Source organism: Catharus ustulatus, chromosome 2, assembly GCF_009819885.2.
Source record: "Catharus ustulatus isolate bCatUst1 chromosome 2, bCatUst1.pri.v2, whole genome shotgun sequence".
Lineage (NCBI taxonomy): Eukaryota > Metazoa > Chordata > Aves > Passeriformes > Turdidae > Catharus > Catharus ustulatus.
In genome coordinates this window covers 20,863,502-20,878,636 of record NC_046222.1, presented here as the reverse complement: position 1 = coordinate 20,878,636, position 15,135 = coordinate 20,863,502, and the positions used below count along the sequence as shown (strand labels likewise).

General features: G+C 42.0%; 1 protein-coding gene across 1 annotated transcript in view; it reads left to right on the top strand.

Annotated features, from left to right (window-relative positions):
• DCBLD2 (discoidin, CUB and LCCL domain containing 2) overlaps window positions 1-12,782 on the top strand; it is a 43,917-nt gene extending 31,135 nt beyond the window's left edge. The window contains exons 10-15 of the mRNA XM_033051843.2: window positions 4,746-4,893; window positions 5,299-5,469; window positions 6,444-6,537; window positions 6,904-6,953; window positions 7,807-7,944; window positions 8,796-12,782. Of these exons, the coding sequence (XP_032907734.1) occupies window positions 4,746-4,893; window positions 5,299-5,469; window positions 6,444-6,537; window positions 6,904-6,953; window positions 7,807-7,944; window positions 8,796-9,238 (1,044 nt within the window). The 3' untranslated portion in view covers window positions 9,239-12,782. The remainder of the gene's footprint in view (window positions 1-4,745; window positions 4,894-5,298; window positions 5,470-6,443; window positions 6,538-6,903; window positions 6,954-7,806; window positions 7,945-8,795) is intronic.
• Window positions 12,783-15,135: the final 2,353 nt, after the last annotated feature.

Genomic DNA, 15,135 nt, shown 5'->3' with positions numbered 1-15,135 from the left:
CCTTCTTGTGGTTACAGAATAAATGTTGCAGGTTGTATAATTTTTCATGTTTTCTAATGTTTCTGTCAATTTTTAACCAAATACTCTTAAGTTTCTTATATAAGAGAACAGCCTTGCAGAGGGGCTATGTTCAGATTGCAAATGTTTTGCCACACAGAAAAAGTCCCTAATGTTAGCAGCAAGGCAATCTTATTTCCCCCATGTTTACGGCTCTGCAGTATTTAATAGACAGTAAAATGAAAAAAATCATGTCTTCCCAGTGGTTCACATCAGATTTTCTTAAAGAAATGGCAGGATTCTTAGTAATGTGACTGGAACTAGATTTTCCCTCTTTTTCTTAAAATCCTTGGATGTAATTTACCTTAGTTCTATAGGCCTGTGGTATTATGTACATGTAACTGTAACTGCTAGTCTGGTAGATTTTCAGAAACTGGCGTTAAGGATGGTTACTTTGGCTGTCCTTGGTCTTTTCTTTACTGTGGGTTAGGAGTGTTTTCAGGTAGGATGTAGCATTCTGTTGATGAAGTAAAAGGCTGAAGTTTGTTAAATTAAGAGATTTTTGAACACTGGACATAATTGCAGTTAGAAGGTCTTGAAAGTGAGGAGGATCATTTGCTGTCAGGTCTGAGCCAACATGTGAATTAAGGTAACTGTTGGTGTGAAGTATTCAAGAAAAAGTTAAAAACCAGCATATTTTGCTAGTTTTGAGTGCCCTCTTCTGGCCATAAAATAAAATCTCAGTTAGCAAGCTGCCTAGATTTAGGCTTCAGTGTTAGTTTGATAATTTTCTTTAAAAACCTTTGCAGCTATTGCCTTAAATTTGAGCACATTGTTCCTCTTGCATGCTCATGAAATGAAACAAATTGTGGAGCCTGAAATTACAGGCAACAGATCTTTCTTTGCACTCTGTGTGTCGTTAAGGGACAGGGCATGAAGAATCATATGTACCCAGGAACTGGCAGCTGTAGGTAAATGACAGAAAAAATGGTTCCGTTTGGTTCAAAATAGCAGATTTTCTCTCTATCTGCCATCACCTCACTTGATACCAATTTGCTTTTGGATGCATCTGCTTGCAGGCTTCTCCCTTTTAGCATGCCAGACCAGCCAAGGGGTGCTAGTCTGTTTTTTTGAAACATGTTTGGGATTCCTAACGTTTTTCAGGACACTAGAAGCTTTTCCAAGATTTTCCTCTGGTCCTTTTTGCAAATACCATTTAGAGATTTGGCAGTACTCAAGAAACACTTTTCTTAACTTTTCTCGAATGAAAAAAAGAGTAAATGCTTGAATTGGGGAAAAAGGACAAATCAGAGTTGCAGTCTTGGAAAAATTTTGTTTAACAGCACAGAGGGAATTGGAAAGAGTTTGATAATAAAAAGAACATGAAAGTGATTTCTCATTAAAAAGTTTTAACTTTATTGAGCTCAGAAGCAAATTATTTTTTAATGCAAAAATTAGGGTAACAAAAAATACAGAGCTGCAGGTAAAGTTAAGTTACTTCTGTAAGACTGGACAACAAAAACTTGACTGATAAAAACCTGAAGTACAGTAAATTCACGAATACAAGCCGCGCTGAGTATAAGCCGCACCTCTGGGTGTTGGCAAATATTTCGTTTTTTGTCCATAAATAAGCCGCACCTGAATATAAGCCGCTCTGTTGTTCGCAGCGAGGAACCGCGTGCAACAAAGTTGCCAAATAGTAACAGAACGGCGGCAGGGCGGGGTTTACTGGCTCAGCTAAGGCTGTGCAGGCTCGGCCCGCTAGGGGCTGCTGACGGGACCAGGTAGCCCAGCCCGGCGGGGCCACTGGGGGCCAGCCACCGCTGCCACTGGGCTCAGTCACCACGGCCCGGCGCTGCCCTGTGGTGGCAGGCAGGGACGGAGCCCCCCGCCGCCTCCCCGAGCTGCAGCAGGGGCGGCCCGGGTCCCCCGCCGCCTCCCCGAGCCGTGGCAATGGCGGCCCGGGTCACACCCCTACTCCCAGAGCCGTGGCAATGGCGGCGCGGGGCCCCCCGTCTCTCCCCCGGGCTGTGGTAGGGAGCTCTCCCGCCTCTCTCCCCGCCCCCCGTGCTGCCTGCAGGCAGCCAGGCTCCACCCGCGGTGCAACAGAGTAGCAATTTGTAACAATCGCAAAATGCCGACTTTGCAGCAGCTCAGCTCGGCACTCTGGCAGGCACTTCTGAGGTTGTAAATGTCAAAATTATTCACATATTAGCCGCTCCTGAATATCGGCCGCATTTCCGGTTTAGGAGCAAAATCTTAGTCAAATTGGTGCGGCTTGTATTCGTGAAATTACTGTAATGGTCTTTACTGTTAATCTTTCTTGAAGGTAAGAATTGGCATTGATTCTTTTTGCCCTTGCTGTTCCATGCTCAGAAACCTCAACCTCAGAAACCTGACATGAGATTCAACTTCCAGAGTTGGGCATCTGTGTCCCTAATCTGCAACCTCCACATGTGTTTCTTAGCCAACCAGATGTGCCTTCTTTTGATGCTGGGCTCTGGTAAGCACAGCATGAGCAGGGCTACAGTACAGCAGTTAGGGCTGGGTGCATCCCATCGGGAAGTCACCTCTCTATTTTGCTTCTCACTTGAATCCTTACCAAAACAAAAATTCTTTTGTGAGGTCTGTGGCTACAGTCTGGAAACTAGTCTCCTCTGGGCACATGAACTTCAACTGCGTGGTGTTACTCATTCATCCATTTCCAAAATAACATCTTAGGTTGCCCCTGTGTTTACTCTGTCTTCATTTGTTACTACTCAATATATTTAAGAACAATTAAATTCAGAGCAGGGACTTGTTTTGAATGGATAGTTTCTTAGAATAATTATTTCAGACCTCTAGGGATATTCCTGACACTTTATTCAAAACCTCAGCAGTGCAATACAGAAATCTCTTCTCTTGTGTATCAAGATTGAAACAGCAGTGATTTGTATTGATCAGAGATGTGCTAAAAGCTCTTAACTGCTCCATGTTGTGCAGACACATCAGCTGTTACACAATGCAGTGCTTGTCTTTAGGAATGGCAGGGTACCTTATTGGTTACCAAGTGGTGTGAGTGAGAAGAAACTCATTGTAATATTGACTTTTTTTCAGGCAAGTGCCATAATTCTGTTCGGCATTGTGTCCACCATGATTTGCAGTGTCTGTATCAGTGCTTTCAAGAGAAAGAACTCAATTACAGTAATTTCACTACTATAAGGCACACCCTTTTGACTAAATTTTGACCTGAACCCAGAAGTGTGCCTTATAGTCCGGTGCGCCTTATATATGGAAAAAGTTCGGAAATTTGCCAACCTGGAAGTGCGAGCTGCAGGGGGAGCTGGCAGGGCCGCGGCTGCCGGGTGGAGGCGGGGCCAGGGCTGCCGGGTGCCTGTGGGGCTGAGGCTGCCAGGTGGAGGTGCAGCAGGGGCTACTGTGGCTGCCAGGTGCCCACGGGGCCAGGGCTGCTGGGTGCCCATGGGGCCAGGGCTGCTGGGTGCCCATGGGGCCAGGGCTGCTGGCTGCCCGTGGGGCCGGGGCTGCTGGGTGCCTGCAGGGCCGCGACTACCGAGTGGAGGTGGGGCCGGGGCTGCCGGGTGGAGGCGGGACCGCGGCCAGCAACTGCACGGGGGAAGCTGGGAACGGATCCTCGCTGCAAAAAAAAGTGTGCCTTATAGTCCGGTGCACCTTATATATCAGCAAAAGTTCAGAAATTTGCCACCACCCAGAAGTGCGCCTTATAATCCGGTGCGCCTTATAGTCATTAAATTACTGTACTGTCATCCCAGCGCACCACAGAGTTGCATGTGCAGGGCTAAAGCCCCACTGCTGTGCACTAACATGGAGAGACAGCTCACTTCCTACCCAAAGACATGGTGCCAAACCAGTCCTTATGAAGGAAAGGGAGGGTTGGCGTACTGGGCCAAGCTGCTGTATTGTTTTTAAGCAGCTCGGGCGTGAAAAACCCATGGTTTGCTGTAAATCTGTCAGCGGGCTTACATTGCATCTCACAGGAATTCTGCTCACTGCTTTTGAACTTCAACCAGACTCGTTTTGTATTGTCACATTTTGATGAGTTCTTTGCAAGGATGGCAGTGAAGGACCAGCTTGAGCTCATCCTTCATGCAAAGTCTGAGTCCTTCTCCTGCAGAACCTCATGGCTCAGTGTGAGACTGAGGAGAGCTTTCACGTTCTGAACCCGAACTCTTCTATTTTCTTGTGGCTCAGCACTTGTAAGCAGCAGCCACAAGGGGACAGTGTGATTACACACTTGGGGGTACCTCCCAATGCTTTCTTCCTAATGAATACCATCCTCAGACAGGCTGTGCTGAACTGCTGGGCTGTATGAAGGCACCGCTTAATTCCTGCTTGTGCAGTATCACAACTCCTTGCTGTCCACAGATATTTGAAGAGTACACGCACAATACCAAGAAGGACCAAGTTAGAATGACTCAGTGCCATAAACATATGAGATATGTGTGACAGCAGGCACTGCTGGGGAGCATCACTAAGATACTCCATGCTACCTTTACTCTGAGCTGTGTAACTGTGTGTACATGTACACACATCTTTCTTTGTTTCTTTTAGTTGTAAATGTAATGGGGCGAAGGGAGTGGACAAGTGCAGGCAGCGGCGCCGTTCTGGGGTGAATTCGATCCTTCACTGTTTATTCTTCCTAAATAAAACATAAAAATTGGTAGTACTTAAGTAATTGCTATTGTATTTGTAGAACATAATGTTTCTCTCTTTTTTCCCTTCTTTTCTAGATATTTCAAGGGAATACTGAATTGTACCAGGAAGTTCGCAATAATTTCATTCCACCTATTATTGCACGTTTTTTTAGGATTAACCCCTTAAAATGGCACCAGAAAATTGCAATGAAAGTAGAGTTGCTAGGATGTCAGTTTAGTATAGGTAAGACAACTGAAAATTGTTAACTGTGCAAGACAAGAAGTGAAACTATTAAGGTTGTAAGTGAAATTACTGTGGTTAAAAGTTATATCATGGGTATATTTTCAATGAGTCTGAAGTACTTCTTGGCTGCATAGTCCTTCTTTAACTGGTACTTCAGAATTTATCCAAAAATTATAGCATTTAACCAGGAAAATACTGAATTTAGGTGTACACTAGGTAATTTACAAAATAAGTGTGTCAAAAGATGCCAATCACTTGCTTCCCATGTCATTGATTCATGGTGGGAGGGCCCTCATTATATTACATGAACAAAAGCTTTATAGCAAACTGTTCCAGCTGCCTTCTAGAAAGGAGATATGAAAAACTAGCAGTTTGTAGAACTTATCTTACTCTTTTCTTCTGAAGGTCGTGCTCCTAAAATCACCTTGCCACCACCACCTCAGAACAAGAATGACAAGAAGAATGCTGACTTCATGGATGACTTCATTCATTCAATGAAGACTTCACTGCAGACAGATAAAACAACTTTCACACCTGAAATAAAAAACACTACAGTGACACCAAGTGTAACCAAAGGTATCCACTGTCAAAAAGTAGAAATGTTTAGAACTCCTTATAGTGCTTTGGCATATATTAAGTGTGCTTTCTGCATTGAAATTTTCTCAAAACTTAACAAATTACAGCAGATGATCAATATTTTATTTCTAATATTTGCCAGTTATTAAATACACATATTCTAACAGATGTGCAGTTGCATACTGTATGCAGAAACAAAACCATCTGCCAAGTAACGTGTGTAATATAAGTGTATACACAATTTATATTTTATAGATATATAACAGTTCCATCTTACATAATTTGTTCAAACTGAGTTCGGCTTTTAATCACTGAGCAAATTTTGTCAGAAGGAGAAGTTGTAACTTGGACTTCCCTTCTGAATTAATCAGGTATAACTTCTTTATTTAATAATTTCTTAGAACAAAACACCTTTGATATAGCAAATCTTTTCTGGAGAAGTCTTTTTGACATGAAATTTGAAAAACTTCACCTGGTATAATCATTTTGTTTATCAAAGAAAATGGTCAGGAAAGGGAGCAAAGTCACTGCAGATATGGGCACTGCTGAAGTGTCCTTTGGATGGCAGGGGACAGGATCACACACAGACCCAGCATAGACTGATTGGGATTAACTGTTAAGGTACTGTGGAATTTACTTCTTAAAGGAGGTTCAAACTTACATGGGACTAAGGGATTTTCTGCATAAATAATAGCATACATTGTTGTAATGGAAAAAAACATGTATTAAAACAAACTGGTTGGTTTTGATGAAAAACTGCAAAACCACCAGCTGTGCATGCATGTAGAAGAGCCAGATATTAATTGAAGTTTGCACTGTGGGGGCATCCAGCAGAGTAGCTTAGCTGGTGGGGGATCTGGTGTGATAGACACTAAACGTGTAAACTGTGTGCTTTACCCAAGTGATTATCAAATCAAAAACTGATTTATGAGAAACTCTTTCTGTCTGACACCACTTAATTTAATGGCTTTCAGATGTGGCATTGGCAGCAGTTCTGGTTCCAGTGCTGGTGATGGTCTTCACTACTCTGATTCTTATCTTAGTTTGTGCGTGGCATTGGAGAAACCGGTAAATGCATAGATGGTTGAAAATGCTTTAAATGAATGTTAGCCTGGTGTGTGGGAATGAAATGCTGCATGTTTTGCTGTGGGAACTCTGTGGTCTGCGCTTCTGGAAAGAATTGCATTCTTTTTGAGAAAAAAATTCACTTGACTAGCAAGGACAAAACAGCTTTTTGTAACTGTTTTCATTGGAAGTGCTTTGACTAAAAACTGATTTCTCTGGTAGCAGCAGACTGGTAATGACAACCCAGGTTACTGGTGGTTATACATTAAATTTGAGGACCAGTTACAAGCAAGGTGATAATTGCTGAGCATTAATTAATGTATCTTTTGATAAGCAGACTAGCTAAAATAACCTTTTTTTTTTTCTCAGCAAGAAAAAAACTGAGGGTACATATGATCTACCTTACTGGGATCGTGCAGGTAACAGAATAGTTTTATGAAACCATTTACTCAGTGTTTTTTTTTCAATGTGTATTTCAGATGCAGTTACAGTGTCCACTAGCAGAAGCTTCTTTAATGCTAACTAAGGAAGGCATAGCAAAGACTGAGTTACTTTTCTGGACAAACTTAACTGCACCGCTTCTTTCTCTGATTTCTTTTTTTCAGAATTAGTAAACGTTGTGTCTCCTGTTAGAGCTGACAGCTTCACTTTTTTTTTTGTGAAAAAAGTAGAAAACCTCTTAATTATACAACATGAGGGGGAAAAAATATAAGGAATGCCTTTATACATTTGATAAGCTTTTTCTTTGTCTGGAAAAAAATCTTCCATCTTAGTGTATAAGTTCTGACAAAAATTTTGTCTTTATTGTCCTAATAAGCATGTGAGATTTAGGTATAACTTCCATCCTACTGTCTTGTGCCTCATAAACGTAGGATCAGACAATTGCACCAAGCAGTTCTTTGCAATTGTCCTGAAACCACCTGTGCCTCAGGAGCAAAGGGCAGCTGCAGCAGTTAGTACTGCTGTGTGGCTGTGCTTCCCTTCTCTGCCTCCAGTTGAAAACTTGCACACCTGTGTGTCTGCTCACTGACAATCTTAAGTATGTCTTACCATTTAGACAAGGAAGCTTCTAATCACCTCTTATTTGCTACTTGTCTGTTTCTGATAGATCACAGCTCTGATGTGTCTATTACCCAAAGTAGTAATAATTGACTTATTTACCTGCTTCAACAAAATATAATCTGTGCTGAAAAATATTTTAGTAGCTTAAAACACACGATCTTGGGTGGTTTTTTGTGTTTGTTTTTCTTTGTTTTTGTAATCCATGTGAAGGATGGTGGAAAGGGATGAAGCAGTTTTTCCCAACCAAATCAGCAGAACACGAAGAAACTCCTGTACGCTACAGCAGCAGTGAAATCAGTCACCTAAGACCAAGAGAAGTCCCAACAATGTTGCAAACACAGTCTGCAGGTACTTTGTGGGCCATGTTTTACATATATATATGTGTGTGTGTGTGTGTGTATGACATGCCAAAAAAATTCTTTTGATTATATATTCATGCACTGGAAATAATGTCGTCAGAATATTTTTATGCACTAATCTGAAATGTGGCACTTGATTCTCTGCCCTCACTATATGGTTAAATCATACTTATGATCTGGAAAAGGAGGGTTTATGGATGGTGGCACATGCCCTTTCCCTGGTGACCCAGGCATGGGAGGAGGATGTCTGACTTTGCCTTTGGTTCTGCACTTACCTGCTGATGGCAGAATTGGGCAGATGTGCAGGAATTACAGCTTCACTGCAGGCAGAATTACTTTTCTCCTTTTGGCTGCTTGTCTGTTTTCACCCAGCTAGTCAGGCTTTTCACCTCTAGCTTTTGTAACTCAGATCGTCTGTTGAGCTGAAACATCTCAGACTACATGCAGGCTTCCCCCCTCAAAGGACAAGCCTGCCACCCCAAGGACCATTTTCTCTCCAGACCTGGGCACAATAATTTTATTTAAGTCTTAATTTAAAGAGAAGAACATTTCAATAAGCTTTATTTGCAGGCAGATTTGCAGCATGGGAAGTTGCAGCTCACCTGAGAAGTATAAACTTGAGAAGTGAGGATGTTTTGGCTATCCCAATGGCTTTACCTTTTGGGTGGAAAGGAATCCTTTTTCAAAGTGATTGGCACTGCTGGACAGAGATGGGCCACTGGTTTGATGTAGGATAGTGATCTCTGGGAGACTGCTGACAGGTTGTATTTAATGTGATGCCGCTGTAAAAGAATCCATTAAGTACGTTTGTGTTTTCTTTTGTTGGGGCTTGCCACACAGAATATGCTCAGCCCCTGGTAGGGGGAATTGTGGGCACGCTTCACCAGAGATCAACCTTCAAACCAGAGGAAGGAAAAGAAGCCAGCTACGCTGACTTGGACCCTTACAGTTCCCCCATCCAAGAAGTTTACCACGCCTATGCCGAGCCACTGCCTGTGACTGGACCCGAGTACGCAACTCCAATCATCATGGACATGTCCAGCCATCCCAGCACACCTCTTGGTGCTCCTTCCATTTCCACCTTCAAAGCTGCAGGGAATCAAGCTCCTCCACTGGTTGGAACGTGCAATAAACTGTTATCCAGGACAGACAGTGCATCCTCAGCACAGGCACTGTACGATATACCAAAGGGGCAGCCGGGGCCAGGCAGTGCTGACCAACTCATGTACCAGGTGCCACAGAGCGTGGCCCATCCCACTGTGAGTAAGGATGAACAAAGTTAGCTCCTGAGTAAGGTAGAATGGTGGCTTGTTTCTAAAAGCCAATTCCATAAAGCTCACAGTTTCACTTTTTAAATTCCATTGTTTTGGTATTGTTAGTCTTAAATAATACAACGTTGAACCAAAAGATGTGGTATAGGAGGTCCGGGAAAACAGTAACTCTGCTTTTCCTTAAGCTGTATGTACAATTGACAGCTTCTCTTCTGCAAAACCATGGACTTTTTTATTGCTGCTGTACAATTGTCTGCCAGACATGAGAGAAGAACTCTTATGATTAGCTCCAATGATTCATAGATGTGAGTGATAAATTGGGAGAAATAGTTTAAGTACAAAAGCCAGTTATTTCTTCCTGATGGTACTATTTCTTGGGGAAAAAACCCCCACCTTGATACCCAAAGTTCTTAATTTCTGTGCAAGCACTACAGCTGCTAAAATTCCTCTTTAATTTGTAAAATGTCTGCACAATATTGGACTTAACAAGCTACTGTCAGGACTGATGGAAAAAATCCCTTTAGCTTCATGGCGTAAAGTAGTTTTGATTCTGAATTACATTATTTCGGCTTTAATTAACAGAATTGGGAATTTTCAGCTGTGTGTTCCTCAGAAGGTTCCTGCCTTTTGGTTAGGTTAGCCTTCCAAAAAGAGAAGCTGCTGTCTGTCCAGTCTCTCTTCTGCCTCTTCTCCTTAAGCCACTCAGTCTTACTCCTTCCTAGGGATCCAGGAGGCACAGATTGACACAAGCAAACTACCTGGCAGCTGCTTTTTCCCTATGCTGTGAGGGCCACTTGAATAGTATCTGCCTTGAAATCAGACTTGCCTGATGCTCAGTGCAAGAAGTATCCAGGTCTTGGAGGTGACTTGAATTGAGAAAGGCCCTGCCCTGCCCTCCTCCCAAGTGTCCATTATTCTGTGTTCAGGTGTGAGCTTATACAAAAAAAGATATGTACATACATTTGTGAGTGCTGAAGGAAGCACACAAACATTCTAATGGTGCACAGTTTGTGTTAGATATGCATTTAGCACATATGGTACGTTTTAGCACAACTACCAAATTTAGCCTTAGGGCTTTTTTTATAATTGTTCTTATTAGAAGCATGAAAGATTCCAAAACGTTTCTTCCAAAAAGAGCCAGTACTATTCCAAAGAGAGTCCATTTCAGATGTATTTATTGGAATTTGTATTCTTTGAATGTTCCAGTGTTCTGTACTTTGAAAACATTGCAGTTGGTAATTTACTGGGATAATGTAAACTCGTTTTAGCTAGATAATCACAAAATGAAAACAGTCTGAATGGCATATTTGCCATTTTTAATCTTACTGGGGAAAAAAAAGCACAGCTTTCTCACCTAAGTAGGGGAGAACTCCACTATAAAAATGCAGTATTTTTATTCTAACAGCACTATTGGAAGGATGCTGAATCAGTACATGTGGGACCCCCTCCCTACACAGTAACCCAGTTTTATGGACTTCAGAGGTTACTGTTTGTTTGTTGTGCAATTCAAAGCCTTGTTTCCTGCCCAGGTCCTTAAATGCTGTGGACAATGTCTGAATGAAAACTGCAGTGCTGTTCAAGAGGCTGCCACTGTGCCTTAATACCAGTACAGTATCCTCACTTACCACTTGAAAATCTGTTTGCAGTTTATAAACTCTGGAGTGAAAAATCACTTGTGGCCTTCAGCATCTAAAGTATGATATTATGTAGAATCATAGAATGGCTGGGTTTGGAAGGGACCTTATAGATCATCTACTTCCAATCCCTTGCCATGGGCAGGGACACCTTCCACTAGATCAGGTTGCTCAGAGCTCCATTGAACATGGCCTTGAACACTTCCAGGGATGGGGTATCCATAATTTCTTTGAGCATCCTGTTCCAGTGGCTCACCACCCTCACAGTAAAGAATATAGCTATAGCTATAACCTAAACCTCCCTTCTTTCTCCATCCTGTCACTGCTGTCCCTCTCTGGCTTCCCTCTGGGCCCCTTCAGACACTGGAAGGTTGGAATGAGGTTTCCACACAACCTTCTCTTCTCCAGGCTGAACAGCCCCAACCTTCTCAGCCTGTCTCCATAGGGGAGGTGTTCCTGTCCTTGCTCCAACAGTTCCATGTCCTTCTTATACTGGGGGCACTGCTGAATGCAGCAGTCCAGGTAGGGTCTCATCTGAGCAGAGGACAATCCCTCACCCTTCTGGCCACATTCCTTTTGATGCAGCCCAGGGTCCCATTGGCTTTCTGGGCTGTGAGAGCACACTGCTGGCTCATACTGAGTTTTTCATTGACCATCACCCCCCCAATCCTTTTCTGCAGGGCTGCTCTCAGTCACTGCTCTGCCTAACCTGTCTGTGAGCCTGGGATAGCCCTGACCCAGGTGTAGGACAATACCTGGTTCAACTCCACGAGGTACCAGCTCTCAGGGCTGTCCATGTCCATGGCATCCCTTCCCTCCAGCATGCTGACTGCATCTCACAGTTTGGTGCTGTGGGCAGACTCGCTAAGGGTGTGCTCAGTCCCACTCCCCCTGTCACCAACAAAGATGCTGAACAGTCTCTGTGCTACCTTAAAGCCCAGTTCTACAATTTCTGATCATTCATTCTCATTCACCGAGAATGACATTTTTAATTATTTGTTTTAGAGCTGTCTTAAGCCTAAATGTGAATGTAAGGATGGTAAATAAGACCCATTTGTGAACAGCAAATTCCTGCCTATAATTGTACTTTTGATGTTATTTTGATGCAGCTTTTTCTGCCTTATAAAAATAGTCTGCAATCTTTGTAGTCTTGCTTAAACAAATAAGTTCTTAGCTATCAGCAGCAGCTGACTGAAATTACCTGAGCTGATTTTATTTCAAGAGGTAGGAAGTTGATCGTTTCCACAATACAGCTACAGCCAAGTTGAGAATCCTCTCCATTCTCAACCAGTACCAGTTTAGGCTTAGAAAAATTAATCTACAATAAAAATCAGTGGATGTGTCCAAGTCAGTATAAATAACACGCCTGGATTTAATTTTTACTGCAGACCAGGAATGGTAGAACTGTGGATAGCTGAAGGCTAAGGTGGTGTAAGAATTAAGCAGTTTCTTTACAGTGGGTTATTTTTTAAACAATCATAATGCAACTTCATTACCTGAGGAGCATGAGCTGTTAAAGAAATGTGTGTTTTTAAAATACAAGCCCCTTTTCAAGAAGGAATTTGGTCCCAGGCTTTGCTCCTGCTTCAGACTTTGGACATGTTACCTGCTAGGGCTAAGATACATTTGAATGTGTAGCAGTTGGGTTTAATTGCATGACACACTAAGACTAGAATTTGCCTGTGTACAATAAAGCAAAGGTACATTTCATGGGTCTCTCTTATATGTGAAGACATGTATATAAAATGTATTTCAATCTTGTTTGGCGTGAGTATTCTCCCAGAATGTATGTTCTTACCTCAGCATGTATTGTAGTTCCTCAGTATTTGTATATGTTGCTAGACTTAGACTGTATAAATAGTGAGGGGGTTTTATATGTTAAAAAGTATTTTAAATAAATTGTACATACGTGTTACTCAGTATGTTTACACTTAACACCTACCTTGTATCTAATTCATCTGCAGGATTATTTGTGAGTTATATGGGGTCATGCCCAGTCTCTAAGGTGTTTCATGGCATCAGGTGAGCTGGTCCCTGTCCCCAGTCAGAAAAACCCCTCTGCACTGCTGGAGAGGCTGCTGGTTCAGTCTTCTACTAGACCATGGCTGGTGCCAGTTACTGAGTAAAGCTGATACTGCTTGTGCTTTTTCTTCTTCTTGATGTGAATTCCAGCACTGCAATGCCTCATACGAGAACTCAGTCAAAATTATTCTTTTATGAGTAAATGTAGTGTGAGTTCACAGTAGCTTGTTGCAAGCTGGAAGAAACTCCTGTTGCTGTACCAGACATGGAATGCCACTGGGTGAAATTCCTGTTTGGGTTTGACTATATCCCATCATTGTTCACTTAGGGCCTGTTCATCAAACCAGGCTAATCAAACTGAATTTCTTTTTTATGGCTGAACTAACTGCCTAGCTACAAGCCAGCTTGTGCTGCGACACACAGCTGTCACTTTTATGAAACCACAAGATCAATAACCAAATTCTGATCTAAAAAGGGATATAAAACTTGAAACTGGTGTCAGTTTTCTGCATAGCATCTCTGCTGAAAGAATGACCAAGATTAGAATCTTGTTTCTGATAAGGAGGCACTTACAAGTATAAAAAATTTCCTCATGTCTTGCTCATCTTCTGGGTGGGGCAAGGATTTGTGGTGTTCCTCATCCTAATACGGTTAGCTAAAAGACTGAGGCTGGGAGCAATTTTTCATTTGTTGGAGAAATTCTAAATCCTCTCTTGTGCATGTACAACCTCTTTGTACTCTTCCTATACTTGCTTCACTGAAGCCTGCTCACAAAGAAATACATGCTTTTTTGTTTCCTAAAGTGAGGAGTTTTCTCAGCTTTCTGATGACCAAAACACCTAGTGCTTGCAGAGGGGAGGCAAAATAATTTACTGAAACACATCCCTCTCTGATAAGAGCTGGCTGCATTGCAGCCAATTAATCTACGGGAATAGAAATACAAGCTTCTGTCTTTTGTCTTGTGCATGTTCTCCAAAATACCCAACCAGCCAGAGCAGAATGGAAGATTCATAGAGGAATTCTCTCCGCTACTCCTGCAGTTGGAAGAATTCAGCTGGGTTTCCTTTACCTGGCTATCTGCTTTTGGGGTTTTTTTATTAAAAAAACAGGCTGAAGGCTGTGCTTTTTCAAGTTTGGCTCATAAACAATCCAGAAAACAAATTCCTTCATGATAGTATAATAAAAAGGATTTGTCAAAACTTAATTGCAATCAATGCCATGAAGTACAGAAGTACTGCCAAAGCTTCTCATTAATCTGCTCAGGGAAGGAAGGCAGGTGGAGGCAGGCAGGAGAGAAGTACAGTGGAACAACTGTCCCAACAAAAATGTCCATATTAATGGTTTTGGAAGAGCTGGTTGCTCTCCCTGACCTGCCAGTGACTGCAAAATTTTGCAGTCCTGTTGTCAGTGGAGGTTTGTAGTATGGACTTGGAGGGAACAGTTTAAAAGGATAACCTTGTGTCAACAGTTAAGTAACATTCCTTAGCTGCCAAGATAATGAAAAGCTATCTGCTTTGCATTGCATGAACATAAGAGACAAAAAATAAATTTCCATAGCAATTATTAGGAGCAAGTGAGAAATCGCTACAAAGAAGACAGAGCAGAGGGGATGTTAAAAGTGTATTTTGTAATTTAGGATCAAGAGGCAGACAAATTCTGCCTCTAAGAGGCGATAAAGAAAGTAATTAAGAGTCTGATGGAAATAAAAAATGCCAGTGATATTTTCTACTCCTTCATATTTCAACCTTACTTTAAAAGTCACTTCTGCTTTATACAGTAAACTCAGTTTAAGGGAAAGATGAAAAATGGACAAACATCACTGGAAAACTTGGTACAAGTAAAAGAGTTTTAAACCAGTGTGGAGTGTCATACAAAATACACTAAAAGGAAACTGACCAAAAAAAAAACCAAAAAACCAGGAACAAAGGTCTTTTCAAATTACCTACAGATCAAATTCTACCATTCAGACTAGGACAGAGCTGACACCAACACCACAGGAACATGTGGGGTTTATGATGTCTTTCTTTGAATTGCCTTAACTGCGATTCTCTCCTCTTTATGTTGTTCCATTTTCTTTTGAAAATTGAGAAATCTTTCTCTTTAGGGGCTCACTATAAGTAGAGGTCCAGGGAAATCCATCTCAAAGCTCCTCACAAAAGATCCCTCATAAATCCACAGAGATTGCATGGGAACTGAATTGGGAATGTGTAATTTACATTCACTGCAGTCTAGTAGGTGGCAGTAACTTGAACA